The following is a 25,711-nucleotide window of genomic DNA, read 5'->3' as shown; positions in this document are numbered from 1 at the left end:
CCCTTTGCTTAGACCTCGGGAGCTATTAAAAAAACCAACTGGGCAACCATTCACTAAAATTGAGAATCGTGCCATCGATATGCACCACCTAAAACCACACCACCTAAGCAAATGCAGTCAGAAGTTCCAGTTGACATGATCGTAAGCTTTCTCCACATCCAACTTACACAAGAGACCCAGATTGCTAGATTTTAACCTACTATCTAAGCATTCATTAGCAATGAGTACTGAATCCAAGATCTATCTTCTCCATACAAAGGCATTTTGAGGTTTCATAATGATTTGCCCCAAAACTCCTCCCAATCGATTTGCAAGCACCTTGGAAATAGGCAGGTAACCCTTAACCTCCGATGCCTCCACCTTCTTGGGTATAAGTGCAATAAAAGTGGCGTTGAGACTTTTCTCAAATTTTCCAAACGAAAAAAATTCATGAAATACCTTAATTAAGTCCTTCTTTACCACTTCCCAACAAGATTGGAAGAAGCCTATAGAAAATCCATATGGTCTTAGTGCTTTGTCTTTTACCATCTTTCACACCATTTCATGAACCTCGTCCTCCTCAAATGGCCTCTCCAGCCAAATGGCGTTCTGCTGCTCAATGGACTCAAAAGCTAGCCCATTGATCTTTGGCCTCCACCCTGTTGGCTCAATAAGCGACTGCTCGAAATAACCAGTGACATGTTCTTAGATCTCAGGGATATCCGTGCAAACAACTCTGCCAATATTCATTGTCTCAATGGTGTTAGTTCTCCTATGAGAATTTGCCATTCTATGAAAAAATTTTGTGCTACGATCTCCTTCTTTCAGACACAAAGCTTGAGATTTTTGCCACTAAGAGATCTCCTCCAATAGGGTAACCTTCTCTAGTTCTGAAACTAGTTTTGTCCGCCGAGCAAGTTCCTCTAAAGAAAGGGCCCGTCCTTCTTATGCCCTCTTTACTTCATGGAGCTCCTCCAATAATGACTTCTTGTGGTTGCCTATATCTCCAAAGGACTGTGCATTCAAAATCTTTAATTTTTTTTTGAAGCTTTCAATTTACCTGCAAAAATGAAACTAGGGGTACCTTGGATCTGATAGGAGGAACACCTTTACCTAACCCATTCCACAAAGCCTTCAGTTTTTAACCACATATTCTCAAACTTAAAGTATCTCCTCCCTCCTTGTATATCCCCACAATCCAACAAAATAGGAAAAATGGTCATAACATAGGCAAGACAGTCTTTTTTGACATACCTCTGGGTAATGTATTTCCCACTTCGGGGAGAAGTGGACAAATCTAGATCACATTTGGTTATTGGAACATGTAAATGCACCACCCATAAGAGGAATGCCCACTAATCGCAACTAAAAAATGCAATCCGAAAAACTCGACATTGCTGGCTGCAACCTGCTATCTCCCGATCTTTCACTTAGAAATATGACAACATTAAAATCCCCTCCTATACACTAAGGAATGACCCACCAGCTATGCAACCCAGCTAACTCTTCCCATAAAAAAGTGTCTACTGCTGTCCAAAGTCGGCCCATAAATTCCAGCAAAAGCCCATCTAAAACTATCCTCCACATTTTGAAAAGAACAAGCCATTGTGTATTCCCTGATATACTCCATTTTTTCCACCACCCTTCCATTCCTCATAACTAGCACTCCACCAGATGCCCTAATCGAAGCAAGAAAGACTTAGTCATACAAACAGCTCCACAAGCTTCTAATAATATCCCTTGGAATATTTTCCATCTTGGTTTCCTGCAAGCACACAATATCCGCCTTTCACTCTTGGAGCAAATTTTTTGTCCGCAGGTGCTTATTAATCTCATTATGCCCACGAACATTCCAGGAAATAATCTTAGGCTTCATATAGACAATGTTGACCCCCTCCATTTGGATCTTTCTCTACTTGAGCTACCCTCATAATTAATATACCAAGTTAATCTCTTGAACTCCCTCTGTTTTTTTGAACCAGATTTCTTAATCTGAATGTTTCCATTTTCAATGGTGGTAAGCAAAACCATAAATTGTTCTTCAAAACCATCACACTCAATTCCCACGCAGTGCTGGATTTCCTACACCTTATCCATAACCCAGTCCGAAACAATATGTTGACACGGAGGTAGAGATTGCAGTGGTATAGGCTCCTTGTCCATCTCAACCCCTTCCCTTGATGCCCATGACAATGTCAACAACAACCCTGTCGCCTCCTCAGCAAAAGAAGACTTGCATTCCCACTCAGGAGATTCATGCACAGGGTCTGGCATCGGTAAAACTCCTTCATTAATGACCCTGACATCCCCACCCAATGCAGTGCTGGATTTCCTACACCTTATCCATAACCCAGTCCGAAACAATATGTTGACACGGAGGTAGAGATTGCAGTGGTATAGGCTCCTTGTCCATCTCAACCCCTTCCCTTGATGCCCATGACAATGTCAACAACAACCCTGTCGCCTCCTCAGCAAAAGAAGACTTGCATTCCCACTCAGGAGATTCATGCACAGGGTCTGGCATCGGTAAAACTCCTTCATTAATGACCCTGACATCCCCACCCAATGCAAGCTCTAGTTCCCCTTCATCTATTTTACCCCTTGGCCCTTTCTGTCCACAAACTGCACGAGCACTACCAGCCGACATGATGGGAAGTGAATTTCCCTTGTTTAGTACCATCGGCTCCACTGCAAACATGCCCGTCCTAGGAAATGCCACTCGAAAAGCCACCCCCCTTTATTTTTGCTTCCCGTCGGTCCTTTCTGTGGACTACATGCCTGGAAATTGAAGGCCGATGGTGAGGGGGTTTGAAAAACTATGTTTGGTGCTGGGAGTACCATCTTTGTTGACTCCACCACCAATGGTTCCATCTCCTTCTCCGCCAATGGTTCCTCTACCTGCTACAGGACCACCTGAGTTTTCTTCGGTGACGTTGATTGGTACCCACTTGACGATAGGCCGTGTCACATGATTTCAATCTCCTCCATACAGGGCCCACTTGTCTTTTGGTGTTTAATTGTCCCACAGGCTGAGGCCCAAAGCCTGGGTCCGAGCCTTGCTTTGCCTTCCCTTTATTTAAATTCTCAGATTGAAGCCCACTGGCGTGGCCCATTGAAGCCTTGCTGACTAAACCGTCTGTGACCTGGCCACCCATTACACTTCCTTTAATAAGTCCATGGCCCAAGCCCAAGCCCGCCTCCTTATTCTTCTCAACGCATTGTATTAGCCATTCCTTTTTCTCATGCAATTCATCTATCTGTTTTTTCATATTTGTCAGAGTACGATGCACAACTTCCTCTGCCAGGCCAACAACACACCTGCCATCACCATCGTGTCTTTGTCCACCTAGGGAACCAGCGGCACTACTTGACCTCACTAGACCAGCAGCTCCTCTCAAGCTGGCCGACGTGTCAAACCTTGCTCCTGGTCTGATGTGTTCACGAGATGACATTGGTGCCCGTGGTTGTTGAAGGGCCTCCCTTTATGATTGCGTGTAAGGTTGGTTCAAAGCCACCGCCGTTATATGCGGTGGCATACGAACATGTCCACCCTCTCTTCCAGCCTCCCCCATTACTCCACCAACTTTCTCCATCTTTCCGTCCCTCTCCTCTGGAATGAAAATGGAGTTCCATTTACCGCCACCTACGTACTCCACCAATGCCATGTAATAGCTGCGGGAGTTAGAACTGCACAATGAAACCCCTATCTCCCTCCCGATGAGCAATATAAAACTCTCTTCTTTCACCCTTCAAACAGTCCTCCAATGCTTTGGTGAACCAGAGTGTCGTGGCTAACCCCAAACTCATATCTTTCACAACTCTCCAGCTCCTTTCAGTAATGTGCAGATATCTACCATCCCTTGTCACCTCAAATACCTTTGATTCGATCACTACCAGTTTCAGAAGACCCATCTTCCTTTCTACACAACAAACTCACCGTCAAACGCCCTCAACCACCCTTGCAGCATTAAGTGTACGGAGACAAAAATGCTAAGTGTACGGAGGGAAAAATACTTCGGGGATCGCAGCATGATAATTCTCAAAGTTGAGATGAGGGTTGGTGTAATCTTCAGCCATTTTAGTATCTACTTCTTTGATACCAATTGCTACATGCTTGATAGAACATGCTTGGATAAGTGAAAAGTGAATGAAAGAGTGAAAATTGTTCAAATTTGAGGATGACTATGCCTCCAAGAAAAGAGAGAGAAAAAAAAGATTTTATTTTGTATTAAGCTTTTGAATGATTTTTTACATGATTTAAGCTACTTTTATACAAGGAGAATGGGCTTAACTACTAACTTATCTCTAACAAACTACGGATCACCCAATGGACCAAAGGTCCACTATGTATTCCAAGCCCCTTTGGTTTGACATGTGTCAATACCTTCCCCTTTAGAAGACTTTGCCCACAAGGTGATTACAACTACATTCTAAATCCTCTTAAGCAGATATATCCTCCAACTTGACAGCATTATGAGCAATATCAAATGCACATCTCAATATAGCTAAACTACCTACAGCTGTCCTCAGGTATGAACCTACACAAATCAGTTTTCACTAATTTGAAACATGCAACACATGAAGATAATATTGAAGGAATAATTTGTTTTTTTTTTTATGAGTATATATTGAAGGAATAATTACTCTGTGTTTATCTTTGAACTTTACTACCAGCTGTACATCCCAACTAGTGTTTGCTCCATTATGAATGTAAACAGTACTGAGATTTTTTACAACTGTTGGCTGGAAGACAGGTTTGTTTATCTCCACGAGTAATCCATTAGGATTTCCAAAAAAAGATTTCCACAGCCAACTCCATCAAGCTAGAATCCACATATACATTAACCACTTCATTTCAAGTAATAATGCTTCATATGGACTTTCATAATTTAAAGCTCTTAAGGCTTCTTCAAACTTTTCGATTGGCCATAAAACCACCTTCCAAAAATATTACCTTCTCATCATTATTTTCACTTGGAAATGGGTCCAATTCCATGACCTCTTCTGCTATCCTCAAGAAAACTAAGAACTTTGAGTGCATATTTCCACATATGTTCTTGACGACACCCTTTATATCCCAAAACTCATGCCCATTCTTTTTTATTTTACTGTATTTGCAAGTCGTCCGTGGTTTAGCAAGGTAAAGGACATGCTTCACTTGCAAGGTCTCAGAGATTCCTTGTCATAAAAAAAAAAAAAGGAGTTGTACAACACAAAACTGAAGTATATACTTCCTGTCAATACCCTCAGACTGCATGCCATCATGTTGCTGAATGCTCAAGGGGAAAAGCCTATGGGTTTTCCACTGTACAACCCCACAAAAGAAGACACTTAAGGCTCTAAAATGGGCTCAATTTTATAATTTTGTTCAATTGAGAAGAACATACAGCAAGAATTAGCCTGATCCAAATACATGCTAACCATTGAATCTTTCATTATCAATTACTTCCACCAAACAAAAATCTATATTTGCAGTAATTATTTCCATCCCAGTTCTACAATCTCTTTGGGCATTTCATTGAACATATGAAGCACAAAATCCAAATACATACACTTGCTATGCAACCCATCAGCACAATCAACAGGAAATTGGAACCCAAACAATTTAAGCACCAGCAACCAATTTCAAACATCATTGCAAACCCATACTCAACGCTCCATATTTGTTTTCCCTATGAGACCTAGAAAAATGCCTTACCAGCTCGAGCCTTCCTCCGCCACCGACCAGTTAAAAATCCACTTCTATACTAGCAGAAGTTCCTCTTGTGGCATTCCTTCCATGTTGTGATTCACAGGTTCTGTTACCTCTTGAAAATATTTGAAAAAATTGAGGTTGTTTAGTACACCAGTTGAGTCAATGGCTCCCCAATGATGTTACTACCCTCTAGTGCTCTCAAAACGTTCATTGCACCAGGATGGGAGTAATATATTATGAACCCATCCCAATCCTTAAATATCCTGCTTTCATGGCCTCTCAAAACAAAGCAAAGCTTCCCTTTCCATGTAACATGAGGCTGTGTAGATCTTCCAGCCATGAGGAGTCTCGTTTTCTTCTAGAAATATATTAAACAAGGAAACCCAGTGGTAAGGGTATTCACTGTTGAATCATTCAGGTTCCCACTCTGGTTTTCTTGGTCGAAATTTGAGTTTAAGGTATCTCATGGCTTTCATGGATTTGAACTTCTCTGCCCCTGGAAAGCAGTCTACCGAGTTTTATCAGGAAGAAAAGATTGCCTTTATTGAAATCAAGGGAAAAGAGCTTCTAGAATCCAAAAATTGAGTAGGCAGAGCCCTTTAATGGCTATCCTTGTCACAAGACCATTATGTCTTAGCTTAAAACCTTCAATTGGAATTAGTTGAAATCTTGGATATATGAATCTTTATCCTCTCATTTAATTTTTTGTTTGTTTTCAAATTCTTTTGACAGGAAGGTTTATGAATTGGACGTTGTTGGTGTACTACCAGATGAGCTTTGGACTTTGTCTTACCTCACCAATCTGTATGGTTTTTCAATTGTGTATTGGTATACTTGATCTGAACTGTATGATTGGTTATCTTGTATATAAGCTGAATCAGAATTACGTTGCACATTATCAACTGCTTGAAATATGTGCTACACTTTTTTTTTTTTTTCCTCTCTGGGAGGTGTTGGTAAATGTGTTACATGCTTTTTCATTAGCATTATTCCCTAATAGGAGAAATTGAGTTTCCTTTTTTTCTTACAGGGATTTGCGCCAGAATTACTTAACTGGTCCCATCTCTGCATCTATTGGCAACCTAACTGGCTTGCTGTACCTGTAAGCTCATCTACAGTATGATTTGAATGCAATTGATTGGTACTTAATTCCTACATATGGTGTTGTTTATTTATATTCTGACCAGGAGCTTTGGCATTAATGCATTATCTGGGAAGCTTCCGGTGGAACTTGGGAAGCTTACTGAATTAAGATCACTGTGAATTCCAGTCACCTTTTACTTGGTTCATTTACTCAAGTTAATAATCTGAACCTAAAATCATAAAACCCTTGGAATAATATTTTTTGCTTCACTTTTCAATTTTATAGGGCTCTCGGTTTTAACAACTTCTCTGGTCCTCTGCCATTTGAGCTTGGAAATTTAACCAAATTAGAACAATTGTAAGTTTTATTCCATCCTTGACTGCCTTTTCCATTTCTTTTGGAACTTCATTTTTGTAGACCACATTTGGTAGCTTGGAGATATAGCCTTTGGAAAATTCTGAAAGAACTTCCAATTATATTTTTTTGATAAGTTAAAATTAAGAATCATCACGTTTTTAACAACTTCCAATTATATACAGTGTATCTGGCAGAAGAACAAGGTTATGCAAAAGCAATATCTTCTCATTTTGGCATACGAGTAAAAGTTATGGATGTTCAGATAAGATGACTTTGAGGTTTTATAAATAAAGGATTTTATTGACATGGCTTAGAAAATTGCATTGAACCTAAGAAATATGGTAAGGAAATATTTCAAAATTTGAACTTGATCTCCTAAAGATATTGGGGAATATTCTAGAAAGTTGCAGTACTGACCAATTCCTAGGATTCATACCTGAGGAAATTTGAAGTTTTTATAATATGTACCTTATAGTAATTTGATGCATCCGATCCATTTCATTACAATATTCTTTTATATATTCCCTGCAATATTTTTTCGTGTTTCATACAACTACCATAGCCATATGCTACAATTGAAGTGGGACAGATTTCGGATGCAGAAATATCCATTTTTGTTTCGAAAATCACTCAATGAGTATCGATTGTCACTGTGTACAAGAAGTGATGAAACAATTGCATATAAGTAACTGTGGGCTGTGCAGTTGGACTGATTAAACTTTGTCAAATAGATTTGGTCACATAACAATTATTGCTGTTGGAAAATTAGCCATTGGAAGATCTGACCAAAAGCGACAAAGATTCATTGAAAGAAGATTGCTAATGAGTTAAATAACAGAAAGACAAAACAAGAAGGTCTCCATCCTGATAACAAGTTTTTGGAAGTAACCAAATGTTGGGCTAACTAAAAGCCGGGAAAGAGAAGATGGTCTCACTGCTTGAAATCTAACTCTAGGAAAAAAATCAGGGTGAACTTTGGTTTTTCCTTTGTTCAATGTGGTAAGTAGCCACTTTACAAAACCAACCAAGAAAAAAAAAACCTTCTAACCAAGTGTGGGATTCCAACAATCTCCCCTTGATATTGTCCAACATTAAGGACATGAGGGGAGAGGTTTGGCTTGGCCTTAGCTTTCATTGATAAAGCATTGCAACTATTAAGAAGCTTTGCAAAGGTGGTGAATTATTATTCTTTATTTTTGTGGGTAAGAATGAATTATTATTCATTCATGCCAATAATGGTGGTTTTAGTTGATTAAATGACTAGAATACATTGACTCTTTGATTTTATCGTTGTTGAGTATGTATGTGTGAATGTAAGAAGTTAAATCACATAATGAAAATATGTAATAAATGCAAGCGATTAATATTAGCATAGTTGCACCAAATCTATAGTCCGAATTTTTTGGTTTTTTAGTGTTCCATTATGTAATATTATAATTTCATTGAAGAATTCCTAAGGGTGTTTGTCTCTCTAACAAGTGGTGTCAGAGCCAATAATGGTAGGCAGAATGGTGGATGATGCTGGTGTGTATCATTGGTGATGGTCCCTTTCACTATTGAAGTAGGTAGTAGGGTACATTGCGTAAACAAGTCCAAATATGTAACACCCCTTCCTATAGGTCAGGAATGTTATGAACTTACGTAACTTTATGCCCTGTGAATAGATATGACATCATAAAACCCTTGATCATCTTATTGAAGCATAAAATTGCTTAACATGAAACTGTCTTATAAAACTGAACGTAATGACATAATGACGTAAAACATAAACTACTCCTATGTGACATTAACACTTATTTGTAAGGTCTAAGACTGGTAAAATAAATCAACTCCTAGCCATCCTACTTGGCGTCCACTGTATCATTATCTGGGACATTAAAACATAAAACCAAACAAAAGGCGAGTCGAAAACTCAATAAACAACACATCATACTGCAAACCTAACTTAACTTGACCTTAGGCTTTACCTTGAAAACGTTCATGCATGATCATACTTATATATAGCATGTGGATTGTTCAATAGTAACATATGTAGAATGTTATACGTAATCATGGCAGTTTATGTAACATGGATGAGTGAATGACTTGTTAATCTTGTCTTTCACTTGCATAGTGGGCATCATAACATATGTGCATTGGTCCAATTGTCGTTGCCGCATTAATCATTACATGACATATGGTGGACCGCACTTAGGTTTGTGGCTTGCACATCCACCCTTAACACAAGGCCAAACATCAAAATCTTACTTACTATTTGCATAACTTCTTTCTTATCTTATCACGATGCATGAGAACATTCTGACTTCTTGATGTTCATGGCATGTCATATTCATGTGCATGTCATATTCATATGCATGACGTAGCACTAAACATGGCATATTAACATAAGCACGGTATTGTGGCATGGCATCCATTTATGACATATACAGAAGTGAATTTCGTGGCATAGCAACCATTCCAAATAAACAACTAAATCAGTATACCAAACATTTTTTTTTTACAAGTGAAAAATCAGTATACCATGCATAATTGCATCCACAAGCACATTGTGACAATTCATTGTATGTTCATAAAAAGGGGCTCACATTGAACATGGCTATAGATGGCATAGGTGAACAAAACTTTTTCGTGCAAAACAGAATAATTACAGCACACCTAATGTTATGATCATGTTGCTTACGTCAACTCCTTAGATTTGAGAATCAACTAAGCATGTCAATCAAACGTAAGTTACATACACATTCCATGTCAATCCCTACTCAAACTCTTACTATTATTGACTAAGGTATGAACCTATACTTCATAGTTCTGCTTGCTATCTGCCTAGTGATAGTGAATAAAACTGACCTTGGATCATGCATGTCTACTCTTGAACTTCACCATGCTGTGTGTTGCAAAAGTTAGAGAGAACACCAAGAAGAGGGAAAACTAGTTGTTTGAACTTCACCATGAGTTATTATTATTGCAATTATGCCCTCTAACACTCCCTTTCAGTTAGGCCATATATAGCTTAAACTGGCTTGGAAAAAATAAATTTTAACCGAGTATGACACAAGGACTTAGTATACACATATGCAAGTTGATCAGCAAACTTCACAAAAGGTCTAGAAATGTCACTACTTTTTATCGGATCTTGAATGGTGACAATCAATCTCTATATGCTTAGCCCTCTCATGGAACATAGGATAAGAGGCATTGAGGCAATATGCACTACAACTTGATTATCATAAAATAATTGAAGTGGATCAGGAGCTTGAAATTCAATCTCTTGAAAGAAATGTTGCAACCATGTCAACTCATAGTGTGAGCCATTGCCCTGTATTAAGCTTTCGCTTTAGAACGAGCTACTACTATTTGTTTATACCCTCATGAGTTATATTTATTACAATTACGTCCTTTAACACTCCCCCTCAAGTTAGGTCATATATATTGTATAAACTAGCTTGGAACAAATAAACTTTAACTGAGTATGACACAAGAACTTAGTATACACATGTGCAAGTTGATTAGCAAACTTCACAAAAGGTCTAGAAATGTCACCGCTCAATATCTTATCTCGAATGGTGACAATCAATCTCTATATGCTTTGTTCTCCCATGGAACACATGATAAGAGGCAATATGCACTGCAACTTAATTATCACAAAATAACTGAAGAGGAACATGTGCTTGAAATCCAATCTCTTGAAGTTAATGTTACAACCATGTCAACTCCTAGTGTAAGCCATTGCCCTGTATTAAGCTTTTGCTCTAGAACGAGCTACTACTGTTTGTTTCTCACTCTTCCATGTAACCATGTTACCTCCTACAAAGGTATAGTATCTAGTAGTAGATCTTTTATTTGAAGGAGACTGTGCCCAATCAGCATCTGAGAAAGCTTCAACTCTACTGTGTTGATGTGAGACCCTTGGTGTTTCTAGAAATTGACTCACTGCATAAGAGATGTCAAGTCTACTGATAGTAAGATTATTTAATTTTCTAACAAGTCGTTGATACCTACTTGGATCTTCAAACAACTCCCCTTCATCCTTCAAGAGTTTACGATTCGGATTCATAGTAGTGTCTATAGGTCTTGCACCCAACAAGCCATTTTCTTCCAAAAGGTCAAGTACATAATTTCTCTAGGATAGACTAATACCCTTTTTAGACTTGTCTAGACTATGCTTGACAGGATTGCTTTAAACCGTATAATGCCTTTTTTAATTTGCATACATCACCTCGATAGTCCCCCTAAGCAACAAACCTAGGTGGTTCCTCCATATAAACTTTCTCGTGCAAGTCTTCTTGTAGAAATGCATTTTTAACATCCAACTGAAATAAGGGCCAGTTTAGACCAGTGGCAAGATAGATCAATACTCGAATAGAACAACTTTTGGCAACTGAGGAGAAGGATTGAGAAAATGATGTACTAGGTCAACTTGAGGTACAGAAGACACATAAATTCATAATGGTGTTTGCTAAGTTGAGACGCTTGATGAGGAAAGGAAGATATATTTCCAAAATTCCTAATCTAACGTTTCAAAAGGGAAATGGAAGGGTGACCAAGGTGACAATGCCATTCAAAAGCGGATGATGAGAAGTATGTGAGAGCTTGAGTGGGTAAATGCTCGAAATCAAGATAATATAGGCCACCAGCTTCGTGCTCCATATCAACCTTCTTGTCTTGAGATCCTGAAAGATACATAAAGAGGGGTAAAAACTCACTAAACATTGGAGCTTGAGTAATTGTACTAGTTGATCAAACTCTTGCAACTTTAGCGAGATAACCATTAGCAAGAGTAATACTCTTTGGAGATTTCATAGTATCTAAATTAGATAAGGAATAAGACAAACCGGTCATATGTTCATTAGCTCCCGCACTGATGATCCATGGATTTTGAGTGGATGAAAGAAGATATGCAGACGTTGTACATGATTGGGCAAGAGTAGCTATGGAAGATGGAGGAGCTTGTGTGCAAGACAAAAGCTGATTATACTTATCCCTCGGTATGGTTATCATGTCTGAATCTGGAGGTGGGTTGGAGCTAGTTGATGGTGAGGCTATATCTTGACAAATGGCCTGATTAGCGGACCCAAATGGTCTTCCATGTAAATCCCAACATTAGTCTATTGAGTGATTATTATGACCAAAATGGTTGCACTTAGGAGATTTGCGACCTCGTGTATGACCACCCTTGTAGAAATTGACTCACTACACTCACTACATAAAAGATGTTAGGTCTAATGATGGTAAGATAATTAAATTTCCAACAAGTCTTTGAGACCTACCTGGATCTCCAAACAACTCCTCTGCTTTCAAGAGTTTACGATTTGGATCCATAAAAGTGTCAATTGGTCGTGCACCCAACATGCTAGTTTCTTCTAGAAGGTCAAGTACATATTTTCTCTGAGATAGGTTAATACATTTTTTAGATCTACTGACTTCAATTCCAAGAAAATACCTAAGCTTGCCCAAATCTTTTGTCTGAAACAAATCATGTAAAAAAATTTTCAGCCTAGCAATTCCAGCCGAGTCACTCCCAGTAATTACAATGCTATCTGCTTATACAACCAACAAAATATGACCTGCATCACTATGTAGGTAAAATATTGAATGGTCTGTTTGGCATCTATGAAGACATAATGCCAATACAACATTAGAAAACCTCTCAAGCCATGCTCGAGGAAAATTGTTTCAAACCATATAATGCATTTTTCAACTTGCACACAGTATCTCGGTACTCCCCCTGAGCAACAAATCCAAGTGGTTGCTCCATACAAACTTCCTCATTAAGTTGCCTTGTAGGAATGCATTTTTAACATCCAACTGAAGTAAGAGCCAATCCAAATTAGCAACAAGGGAGATCAACACTCGAACATAAGAAATTTTGGCTACCGAGGAGAAAATCTTGTCGTAATCAATGCCATAAGTTTGAGTGTAACCCTTAGCAACCAAGTGGGTTTTCAGACGTTCCACAGAACCATCATTATGGAATCTGATTGTATATACCCATTTACAGCTAACAGTCGTTTACCAGATAGTAGGGGAACAAGATCCCATGTCCCATTATGGTGAAGGGTGTCCATTTCATTTTTCATAGCTGTCCTCCATTCTGGATCAGATAAAGCATCCTAACAGAAAGTTTTGAAAGTTGAGAAGTAAAATTGGAGAATGAAGGAGATAAGGCATGACAAGAGACAAATTGGCTACTTTGATGTTGAGTAATATAAGAATGAGTGCCTTTTCAGAGAGCAATAGTTGGAGAGTCTGAAGTACTAGGTAACTCAGGATCTGAAGATGGAGTCAACGTTGGTGGATGCATGTGAGCTGGGGGCCGCAAGATATGCGAGTAAACTTGTAAAGGAACAAGGGAAGGCATTGAGGGTTGGTAAGGGTGGGTGATGGTAGAGGATCACACTATGAAGGAGAAAGGGTAAGAGTAGGTAATGGTAGAGAATCACACTCAACAATCGAATATGTGTTCGAGAAATAGGGTATGGACTCAAAGAAGGTGACATCAGCACTTGTGAAGTAGCGTCTAAGAACATGACTATAGCAGGGATATCATTTTTGAGTCCGGGAATAACCAACAAAAAGACACTTGGTAGCATGTGGATCAAGTATATCAAAGCTTCGACCAAGGTTATGAACATAGCAAATACACCCAAAGATTTTTGGAGGGAGAGAAAAAGATGGAGATGAAGGGAACGAGATGGAGAAGGGAGAGAAACCATCGAGGACTGATGAAGGCATACAATTAATAAGGTGACAAGTAGTAAGAACGTCATTACTCCAAAATCGTTTAGGAACATGCATGTGCAGTAAAAGTGCTCAAGTTACATCTAACAAATGATGATTTTTGCGTTTAGCCACCCCATTCTGTTGGGGTGTATAAGAACATGAAGTTTGATGAACAATTCTTTTATTACTTAAGTAGTAAGTAAAGGCACTAGATTGATATTCTCTAGCATTATCATAATGCAAAACTTGAATTTTTTTTGTCTAAATTGGGTTTTAATTTCTTTCCAAAAGACTTTAAATATGGAAAGAAGTTCAAATTGTACCTTCATTGGAAAAAACCATGTCATACGAGAGTAGTCATCAACAAAATACTGAAACTTGTCTAATACAATATTGATTGGTTCCCATATATCAGAGTGAACCAATTCAAAATAACTAGATGTTCAATTATAAAAGACACGATGGTGTTTGCTAAGTTGACATGCTTCACAAGGAAAGGAAGACACATTTCCAAGATTCATAACTTGACGTTTCAAAAGAGAAAGAGAGGAGTGGCCAAGGTGACAATGCCATTCAAAAGCAGATGGTGATGAGGATATGAGGGCTTGAGTGGGTGACTGATTGACATCAACGTAATACAGACCACCAGCTTCATGCCCCGTACCAATCTTCTTCCCTCGTCTTGAGATTTTGAAAGATACACAAAGAGGGATAAAAGGTCACCGAACAAGATTTTGAGTAATCTTACTAATGGACTGCAAATTGAAGGGCAAGCTAGGAGCATATAGAACAGATTACAAGGATATAGAGTCAGTGAGCTTAGTGGATCCAATGCCTATAACTTTAGCAAGAGAACCATTAGCAAGAGTAACACTCTTTGGAGATGTCATAGTATCTAACTTAGACAAGAAATAAGACAAACCGGTCAAATGTTCATTAGCTCCTGAATCAATGATCCATAGATCTTGAGTAGATGAGACAAGACATGAGGACACTATACCTGAATGGGCAAGAGTAGCTGTGGAAGATGAAGCCCGTGCGTGACCCGAACAGCATCCGCAAGAGTAATATACCCAAACATAGAAGTCTTCACGTTGTTGTTGCATACTTGAAACATTAGAAAGTAATAGGTTGATACATTTTGAGCTCTTAACATATACTCATCATTTGAGAATATTGCTCTTCAAGACCCAAAGTACCTTGTTTTAACCCAAAGAATTGCTTACACAACTCATAAATGCGGGTCATGTGCCCAATACCTAAATACATCTGCTTGAGCAGTGTCAAGATGCATCAAACTAGAACAAATATTATGCTCAATGCTAGACAACATCAAGGACAAGATTTGAGCATCTTCTTCCTCGCATTGAACATATGTAGTACTAGTTGTGTCGAGTTGTTTATCAATCAAGTGGCTACGAAGACCCTTGCCCTTCAAAAACACTTTAAGAGATTTTGACCAAAGCACATAGTTCTTTCATTTCAATTTCACCTAGGTCATAGGCACATTAAAGCTTGATGTAAGAGACAATGACTCAAATTCAGTACAATCACAATCCAACCCAAAGGTAGCAAACCAATACAAAATGTGAAATATGGATAAAAACTGAAGAAATTGGCTTGAATCCAATCTGGAAAGTATAAATATGAGCTAAAGTAGGTGTGTGAAATATTTGGAAAGAACGCGAGAGATAGACTTGAATGACTGGATTTCAGCTTGTACTGATGGATTAATTGCAAATATTGGTGAAAATAGTTGAAAATGTTGGCTCCAAACCAGTCTGTATTGGGTCCAACTGGTATGAACCGGAAAATATTGAATCTGAACAGGGTATGTACTGGTACAGATGGCCTTGTACCGGATCCGGCTTGAAACTCTGATTTGATTTATAACAAGAATAAGTAGTTGTGGGTTATATTATTCTCATTACCAAACTGGCTCTATTTGAGATAGAAACATACAATTAATTCTAGTTAAGGACAGCCTCACTCCAAGGCCAAATGCCTGAGCACTGCAACCAAACACTCCCTCAACTTTGACGTTGCAGTGACAGGTGGCCTCCGAGGATGGGAAAGTCAATAGACAGTATAGAATATGATGTTGAGCTCAAATCCGGCAGCCAATACTGGATACGACTTTGGAAAACATCCGAAACAATGTTAAACCGATTGTTATGCCGGAAAACTTCGTTCAGGACACACCCAGTGGCGCTGTCGTATTGCCAACCACTGCAGAATGGGCCAGCAGCCATAACTGACCCCTACCAACTGACAATTGGCAGCATTAATATGGCCCAAACAACCACCACAATCCGGAAGCGACTTGGTTTTTTTTTTTTTTTTTTCCTCTTTCTTAAATATATACATACAAAGGGAATCAGGTATCAACAATCTTGAAACCACTCTTTGATACCATGTTGCAAAAGTTAGAGAGAACACAAAGAAGAGGGAAAACCAGTTGTTCGAACTTGTGTTTATTCCTCACTGTTTCACTATATTACTAAACATACAATTGATGATTATACCCTCCTGAGTTATAGTTATTACAATTTTGACCTCTAACACTGTGTATGTAAGTGTAGACATGCTCTCATGATTTTTGGTAAGTTAGAATGCATGTAAATCTCAAGACTCTGGCTGTTTGGTCTACTTGTGGTTGCTGGCAGCAACCACTCTTTGATGTATTATAAGGAATTTCTGAGCTTTTGGTGAAAACAGATGCTAGCATGCTCGAATGTGACTTCTAGAGTCATTTGGAGTTGTTAACAGCATCCCCTTTCAAAACTTTGGAAAGAATTTGATAAGTTTATATAGTTAACTATGCATGTCATGTTTTGGGTATGCACAAGGTTTAAAAACGTTTTCCTTCCTGGACACTAGCTGCTGTGTGCATCATACTGCAGTGAACAATTCAAGCCTGATGTGTCGAAAATGCAGGACAAAATGACTTGATGAAAAAATGTTCATGTTGATGCTCGGTATGCTGAAACTTCTGCTTTTTAGAAAAGTTTAGTTTCTGAGTTACAAAAGCATACTTAAAAACATTTTACATGCTGTGAATGGGTGCTATTCATGTGCTTTGAGGGTGTCCCTTGGTTCAAGACATGTAAAGCATGGGAAATCATGGTTTTATGGGCTGTTTGATGCTGCGATGATGTTTTCAGGCTCCTGACAGCGTGTGTTTTGTGTGTCCTGCCTATGGTGTCACCTAGCATGCATAGGAATCCGTTATGCATGTTTCGACGCCTTTTACATGCAGTACTAGGTAGGGGTAGGGTTCTAGGTGCTGTCTAGGTTTGCTGGCAGCAACCTAGATTTTTAGTGCTCCAAGAAGCGGGGTGGTTTCTCACCTTCGGAAACCTTTTCCAGCCCGAGGTGGAGTTGGAGGAAGTCCTTGGCTGCTTCAACAGCAGCTATGGCCTGCAAGATCACTAACAAGGTCACTAAGGTGTGGGTTCTAAGTTGGAACATAACACCTTGACAAAGTTTTGAAGTATGGAAGAGAAATCCTCACCTAAAGCTGCTGTGATATATGTTAAGTTGAGGAGGATGGCAATCTTTTGAAGCTCTAAACCTGGGTATCAGAATAGGAGTCTTTTAGTGTGTCTGAGACACCACACATGAAATTGGTGTTTTTCCTTGAGTTCTGAACAGTGTTCTAGCAGTGTCTATTGCTCCTTTTCTGATTTGTAGTGAGGGACCCGAGAGTGCGAGGGCTGTGGGAAAGGCTTAGAGGCTTAGATTAGAGCTTCAAAATGCTCCCGCCATCGTGGGTTCCCATACATGCATGATTGTTCTAATGGACGGTCTCGGGTCGGTGTGTACTTCCACCAATATATACCAGAATAAATTTATTTGTAAATCTGTTTACTGACTGTTTACTGACACATCAAACACACCGTTAATGTGAAACCTATCATATCAGCTTATATATAAAAAAGTATTAGAAACTTCAATTTTTTTTATAAATATAATGGGTCTTACAGTAAGTAGTGTTAAACATCTGACTCTACATACAAATACACACACACACGAGAAACGCTGGATGCAATCGGCCTTAGGACAACCGGCGTGCAATCGCTGATGTGGTGGCCATGTCATTAATGAAACGACTGTGTTTTAGTTGATTTTTTTGAGGAAAAATGGTGCGTTTTCAATGATATCCCTCCCTCTCCTTCGTATAGTTTTTCATCTTCATCTCCTCTCCCTTTCTGGCTCTCCATCTCCATTCTCCCTCTTCACCTCTGTTTTTATGAACCCGCCAACTCCCTCTCCAATTTCAAGAACAACACTCGCCCTCGTCCTCTCCATCTGTCTAGTTTATAATCCTGGAGAACTTTTGGAAACCCTAAGAAGATTCTGATGGCAGAAACAAAAGAAAGGAGGTTCTTAGCTTTGGACGTATGGATCTCTTTAGATTCAGACCAACAGCCCTTTTATTTCCTTATTCCTCAATCCTTGTCTTCCTCATATTTTCTTTCGTGTTCTTGACCCACCAGAAAAGTTCTTGTCAATGGACATAAAGAAAATAAAACGTAGGATGGAGCCATTTCATCAACAAAACCCATTTGGGAAAAATCGTGGAAATGGATTTAGGAGAAACCTGTCAACATGAAATCTAAAAATGAGTTTGTTTTTGTAGGAGGAGAAATTCTATTAGGAGGCATTTCATCGGTTGTGCTCGCCGATCAGTTTTCTGTGTTTTTAGTCTGCTTCTTGCCTCTTTTTTATTTTTGTTTTTTTTCCTTACACAATCTGTGCCTATTTTTGTTTTCTTTTGTTTTTTTCTTTTGTATTTTCCTACACAAGTCGTGCCACATCCACCCTGGTTACGTCCCGTTTGCAAGTGGCAGTTGTCTGTAGAAAAACTCCACACACACACACACACAAATAACATAACTCTATATAGAAATAAATATAGATTGTATGAAAGTTGAATCAAGTATTGATATTTGATATAATGGTGACAGTGATGATATACTCACTTTGGAATTTCTTTCACCGTGGCTATTTGATAGACTTAGTGGTATATTCTTGTTTCTGGCAGCCTGCTTTAGAGGCATCAAACGAATACTCAAAAGAGAGGCAAGGGGATGATTTGGGAGGCTGCAACTTAACCAGGGTGCAGGGACTGATTTGTGGCAGGAAATCCTTGGATAGGCAGAGGAGAGACTGGCAGCACAAAGTGTGTATGGGGCTCTTGAGACTTCTGTGGCAGTAGGTTAAAAATATAGGAACAAGGAATCCGTAGGGTCTGGTGGCACAAGCAGGAACTAGGGTTTATCTTAGGTTTTTGTGTATAGGTGGCAGCATAATACAGCAGTCTGGGATTAGGGTTCAAAACCCTCAACGTGATGCCAGTTTTGGGAGAAAGGCTGGCTGGAAGTTGGCCCAGCAGCTTCCTATTGTGATTTCTCATATGGCAGAAGCTTTCCTAATTTGGTTTGAAGTTTTCCTTTCATAGGGGTGATTTTATTGTATATACTGGGTTTCTAAGCTGGTTACAGATAGGGGTGATGCCCCATAGCAGACATCCAATCTGCCCTGCCCTGCCCTGCCCCTGCCCACTTCAAGGGTACTGATGCCCCATTGGGCCTAAAAATTATTTTTGGACCCAAACCCAAATTATTATATAATTTAAATTGTAAATTAAAATTTATATATATAACAATAATTTGAAAACTGATAACATAAAAACTATGTTATCAGTTTTTAAATTTGTTAGACTTGTTCACAAGAGTGTATTGCCAAGACAATACAAGAGTCTTACTTGAGCAATGTTGGGCCCTGCTCGCCCCCGGCCCTGCTAGGGGGCCAAATGCGGGACAGGTGGCCCTGCTACCCACATCTGGTGGACGGGGGTTTGCTCCGCCATGCAGAGGCTAGGCGAACGGGGGCAGGGCCCCGCTGCCCACCCCTAGTTGCAGATCCCTACATCCTTGTGAGTTTTATAAGGAAATATATCCTGTACTCAATGTTATGGGTCAGCATTGATTGCTGGTGTTTTTAATGGTGGCTGTACAGCTATTTCTAAAGTCAACTTCTTTCCTGATTAGTTCTAAACAATCTCGGCAGCCTCTTAATTGGAAATTTCCAAGTTGTATTCCAGCCCCAATCAGTCAAACTACCCTAATTTATTCCTGTGTTAATAAGAATAAAAATCATGCCTAATTTGGCCAGGAAACTCAAAATCCTACTCACCAATGGATTAGGAAACTTCCCAAGTCCTATTTCCAGCAATTAAACTTCCTTATTTAATTAAGGAAAGTCTGAGAGCTTAGGACTGTTACCAGCCTTGTGAATCTGCACAAAACTTGACTTTTGTGTGGGTAAACATTCCATATTTATAAGTCAAATATTTTAAATTGACATGGGCACCAAGCTGGTGCCACAAGCAGCCCAGTGGGCTGGGCAGTAGGCCCACTATCAAAACCCACTAACTACCTTGTGAAATAAAAATTCAAAAATTCAAACAACCAAACAATAACAATATAAAATATTAAATTGTAGAATTTTAATCCAATAAGACAAATCTGGCCCATGGGCCCTAGTTGAAGTTCAAACCGAACTTAGAACCTAGGACTTCGGTATGACAAAATAGCCACTCATATGTTGGAGTATTGTTGTTCTGGGCCGTTGTCCCCCTCATAGAAAAATCTGACCATAGAGGTTTCTAACTCTAGCAACATTCTCTTGCACTCTTCAAAATTGAGGGGTTGTGCTCCTTCTAAATACTTCGTATTAAGCACAAGGGAGTCATCTTCCCAATATTCATAAAGTCCCCTTTCAATTAAAGAAAATGACGGTTTTAGTTTTCTATAAAAAAGCATAAAATATTGTAACTGTCAAAATAATCATGCTCTCCACTTCAAATAAGGTCAAATAGAGGTTTGAGTTACCTCTACCTGGATTCTTCCATGATATTGGATTAGAAAAACCTGAAGCCAAAATACAAACTGGTCTTAAATTAGAAATCCCAAATGGATGGCATAGGCAATGTACACAAATCCTTTGCATGCAGGACTCAAATTCATACCTGGACTGCTGCTCCTAGCCATGTTTAAGAATGGATTGTTTGTTTTCATGGACAATAAAAGAGCACAGTATGTGTGGTTATGCCTTTAGTCTTGAGTAAGCCATCAGATAACTGTATAGTGATACAATTTCAATATTTCTTTTAGCTGTGACTGCAAGTTATATTGTAGAGAAATGGTTATATTCAGATAAGTAACGATTTAGATATCCCACCATCCAAACTAAATCTGAATAGTGTAGCAGAATAACCTTTATGGTCATCGGTAACAACTAGTGATGGCTGGCAGCTGTAAACCACTGTAAATCTCACTTGTTATTCTTTTTAACCCCTTTTATAGAAAACATTGGGTGCTGTGTTGCTCGGTTTGTATGGGTGCATTGTGATAAAGTGTGTTGTCAGGCTCAGGGGCAAGCATATCCAAATCCTTCTGATATTAGTGAAACACCTACTTAAGCACCGCTTGCCCCCTGTTTTATGGTTGTTTGCACTTATCAATTACCATTGACGACTATTAATTATGTTTTACTTATAAAAGTAATGAATATCAGATTGCAACAGAATTTTTTATTTTTTATTTGTCTTGACAGGTATTTTGATAGTTCTGGAGTTAGTGGTGAGATTCCGCAAACATTTGCTAATCTACAGAATCTGTTTATAATGTAAGATAATTAAACCTGTTGAAAAACATGTAAAATCTGAGTATGTTTCCTTCTTGAAAAAATATTATGTTTGTCACAGGTTGGGATCAAACAATGAACTCACTGGTCGGATACCTAACTTCATAGGGAATTGGTCAGCACTTGAAACCTTGTAAGACGGTATTATTAGATCTTTTCTTTCTGCTTTTGTTGAATCACACTTAAAAAGACAAGCTAGGCTTCCAATACAATGCATACTCTAACTGAAAAACTGTTAAAATAGAGAAAAATGTAGGCTATACTTGTCTGCTGCACATGAAGTTTTTATGTTTGCAGTTTGCAATCTGCTATTTCTGAATGTTTTTGTAGGAGGCTTCAAGGAAACCTTTTTGAAGGTTCGATACCACCTTCATTTTCCAATTTAACTTCTCTGACAGACTTGTGAGTGCCTACATCTATCAGTATTTTCTTCAGGTTTAATTACACTTTTGTCTTCTAAAATTTAGCCAAAGAATCAATTTTCATCCCTGAAATTGGAAGTTTCGATTGGATCCTTGAAAAAACTAGTAGGTAGTAATGCTGTCTCTTAGATTATAACAGTGTTTCATCATCCTTCTACCACTCATATATGGCTTCCAATTCATGTACAATGAAACAAAGATGCCAGTGCTAGCTCTTAAAACCTCAAGGCATAAAATTAGTACTTCTTACATTTCAGGGACAAAAACAATTGCAGGCTAAATTTTAGGAAGCAAATGTGTATTCAGAATGTTGTTTATATGTTGCAGATCTTTGAGGCTGATTATCCCTTGTATGCTTTTGATGTAGGAGAATAAGTGATATATCTAATGGCAGTTCTTCATTAGCATTCATTAGGGAGATGAAGTCTCTGGCAATCTTGTAAGAGTTCCATCTTACAATTAACTGTTTTTTAATGTTGTGAGGCATATTGTATTTTTGACTGGACACTTTTTTGAGTACTGCAAAGGGAACTTTACCAGAAGCCGAATGGCCTATGGCTTTAGCCATGGGCCAGGCTGGATGGTGAGGCCTTGGTGCTGCCTACTGTTGTATCAGAAAGTGAGAGAGAAGAGCGAGGTTGAGAGCTTGGTAATCCTCAATTTGATATCATGAGGTTTTGATCTTTTCTTCTACCATGGACATATAAATTTTTGCCAGACGACATAAATTCGTTTCTGTTTCACGTTCTTTTTCTCCATTGTGGGTGTGTTTACATGACACTAACATATTGTTGCTGTTTTCCTTGTTATACTTGTAGCTCTTCTGGAAAGTAATTAACAGCTTGGTTACATTTATTGCAGAATTTTAAGGAATAACAATATTTCTGATTCAATTCCAGCAAATATTGGAGTATACCAAAGCTTGTGGCAGCTGTAAGTTGTACATTTTGATGGATGACTATTTGGGAGGGGTGCCAATGTGTTATTAACCTCAATCTAAAGGGAACATATTTAAATAGCTTAGGGCTCGTTTGTTTTCAGAGATGAGATGAGTTGAGATTAAAGTTAAAAAGTTGAATAAAATATTATTAGAATATATTTTTTAATATTATTTTTGTTTTGGGATTTGAAAAAGTTGAATTGTTTATTTTATTTTATTTTGTGTGGGGATTTGGGAAAGTTGTAATGATGAGGTGAGATGAGATGAGATGTTTCCTGAAAACAAACGAGGCCTTAATTATAATAGAATATGTTTAGTTAATATAGATGAAGCAATATATTTACCAGGTTATGTTGTATGGCAGTTAAATTCTCCCTATAGGGTTGGTCATTGTCAATAAGATTATTTGTGTTTTCCAAATTTATTATTTGATTTTATGTTCTGTCAGCTAATTTTCTTATCTAAACAACCATATAATGGTAGTCCTTTTGTCTTTATTTTGTAAGGGATTTGAGCTTCAACAACATAACTGGACAGGTTCCAGACTCACTTTTTAGGATGAGTTCTCTGTCTCATCTGTAATAAACTATCTACTCAATTGTACCATGTTCTCTCCTGACATGTATCCCTCATATATTGAAGTGTGTTTTGTTGCCTCGTGTGTAGGTTTCTTGGAAACAATAAGTTAAACGGTACCCTTCCAACGTTAAAAAGTGGAACTCTTCTCAATATGTAAGTACATCTAATAGTATGTTTACAACACTTTATGTTTCATATGAAAGTATAGCTTTTTTTTTTCCTTTTTTGTTTCCTTTTTTGAGTAGAGGTCATCATCCCCGCGCGGGGGGGGGGGGGGGGGGGGGGGGGGGGGGGGGGGGCGGGGTGGTATGTTCCATTCCAAGCCATAGTAAAAGATTTTGCCATTGTAAATCAATCCCTTAAAAAATCGTACGCTCATTTCCCCTCCAGTAGGTGTCTAGTGAATTATAACAGCATGATGGTCTAGTAATTAGGAGGTGGCCAATCAATATTTTTTCAAATTTTCTTTGTCATAATAAATGAATATTTTTTCTATGCAAATCACACTTGTTTAAATCTTTATTTTTAGTTAGGTGCCACTAATATTGATTGACTCTATTTTGCCATTTTGCATCGGACTATGTGAAACGGTTTTGATTGTAAGTGAATATATATGAGCATATAATATGTGTATGCATGCACATAATATTAATATATATACTTTGCTTGAATCAAAATTCCAATACGAACTCAAGCTCGGATTGATGTAATTTGTATTTGATTATCTAACGTGTTGTTTGTCCATTTTGAAATCTTGTTTATTGAACAAAGAATATATATTTGTTATTGAACATGCTGTTTGTTCATTTTGACGGCTTTGTAATATCATTATATTTATCATACTAATTTATGAAATTAGGAAAATTGGTCAAAAATAGGTTTGCATTGTTGGTGTTGAATGATATACTCTATACAGGTATGGGCTTACTAGGCTAGGACTCAGAAAAATCATTACTCTATGTTTTGTCATTGTCATTAAATCAATAGCACAGTTCCTACAACTAGCGCTGGGACGACCACCTAAAGTAAATTGCATCAGAAACTGAACTTGGTATACGAAGTTTTGGGCAAACTGACCCGTCTAAAAAGGGGAATAGGAGCTTCAAATCCATTGGTCATAATTGGAATAGGCAAATTTGGCCTGAATCCCATACTCATTCTCTTGAATCTCTTATTTTGAATAGGTAACACATGCACAAGCAAACAAAAGAATTGGGTCATAATGGGAGCTTTCAATCATTGTTTTCATCTTTGACTAGCAACATTGTCTAGAAGTTATTAAGCTTGTACTCATTCTATTTCTTTTTCAATACATTGTATCACTGAATGAGAGCCCACCGATGTCTCTATAGGTTTAATTTTCAGGTCTTTTAATTTTATTTGCTTGGGAGGTGTGGCTTCGGGGAGAGGTGGTGTAAATGGATCAAGCATTTTGTTTCCACTGCCCGCCCGCTTCTCGATCTTGGTGAATGGCTCTCCAGTTGATTTCTTTAACAGCTCCCATGGATTGAAACAAGGGAACCTGTTGTCTCCTTTCCTCTTTGTTACTGTTGTGGATGCCCTAAGTCGGATGTTGGGGGCTGCTATTGGAGGTGGATTCCCTTAAGGATTTTTGGTGGGTTCATCTGATTATGGGTTTGTCATTGTGTCCCATCTTCTTTTTGTAGATGATACACTGCTTTTTTGTGAGGCGGACGATGACCATGTTAAATCATTGAAGGCTCTCTTGCTTTGCGTTGAAATTGTTTTTGGCCTAAAGGTGAATCTTGCAAAGTCCTAAATGGTCTCGGTGGGTTTAGTGCAGAATATTAGAAGCTTGGCGAATATATTGGGATGTAAAATATCTTTTTGCTCTTGAAATACCTTGGTCTTCCCTTGGAGGCTGCTTTCAAGGTGAAATCTATTGGAATGACGTGATCGTGAAGATAGAGAAAATGTTGGCTGGTTGGAAAATGATTTATTTGTCAAAAGGGGGAAGAATTACATTAATCAAGAGTGTTCTTTCAAATCTCCCTATATACTTTTCTTTATTTCCCCTACCTGCAGGTGTGGCTTATCAAATAAATATCTTTCGTGCTTTCCTAGAATTGGGGAGGAAGCCAAGTTCCACTTGATTTGTTGGGATAAATTTTGCTCCTGAATTTCTAGCGTAGGGTTGGGGGTGTTGTGAAATGTTGTGCAAAACATACACACCAACAATGGCAAATAAAACAAAAGTAACA

The 25,711-nt window shown here is 38.5% G+C and overlaps 1 protein-coding gene and 1 long non-coding RNA gene across 7 annotated transcripts in view; one reads left to right on the top strand and one right to left on the bottom strand.

The window, feature by feature from the left end:
* Positions 1-25,711, top strand: part of LOC121234719 (probable LRR receptor-like serine/threonine-protein kinase At1g56140) — a 65,508-nt gene that overhangs the window by 5,803 nt on the left and 33,994 nt on the right. For 4 of the 6 annotated variants that reach the window (XM_041130785.1, XM_041130784.1, XM_041130788.1 and 1 more), the window contains exons 3-13: positions 6,407-6,478; positions 6,705-6,776; positions 6,862-6,933; positions 7,044-7,115; positions 21,459-21,530; positions 21,610-21,681; positions 21,879-21,950; positions 22,338-22,409; positions 22,832-22,903; positions 23,417-23,488; positions 23,577-23,642. In XM_041130785.1, the coding sequence (XP_040986719.1) occupies positions 6,407-6,478; positions 6,705-6,776; positions 6,862-6,933; positions 7,044-7,115; positions 21,459-21,530; positions 21,610-21,681; positions 21,879-21,950; positions 22,338-22,409; positions 22,832-22,903; positions 23,417-23,488; positions 23,577-23,642 (786 nt within the window). The remainder of the gene's footprint in view (positions 1-6,406; positions 6,479-6,704; positions 6,777-6,861; positions 6,934-7,043; positions 7,116-21,458; positions 21,531-21,609; positions 21,682-21,878; positions 21,951-22,337; positions 22,410-22,831; positions 22,904-23,416; positions 23,489-23,576; positions 23,643-25,711) is intronic. The other 2 variants (XM_041130786.1, XM_041130787.1) reach the window with 2 other exon arrangements.
* On the bottom strand, positions 5,398-21,336 carry LOC121234721. Its single transcript, XR_005934441.1, has 3 exons — positions 21,181-21,336; positions 13,371-13,377; positions 5,398-5,408 (listed from the first exon to the last, which is right to left on the bottom strand). It is a non-coding gene; the product is annotated as an uncharacterized LOC121234721 (long non-coding RNA).

The sequence above is a fragment of the Juglans microcarpa x Juglans regia genome, chromosome 6D (genome assembly GCF_004785595.1).
Source record: "Juglans microcarpa x Juglans regia isolate MS1-56 chromosome 6D, Jm3101_v1.0, whole genome shotgun sequence".
Lineage (NCBI taxonomy): Eukaryota > Viridiplantae > Streptophyta > Magnoliopsida > Fagales > Juglandaceae > Juglans > Juglans microcarpa x Juglans regia.
This window is presented reverse-complemented; position numbering and strand designations above follow the sequence as displayed.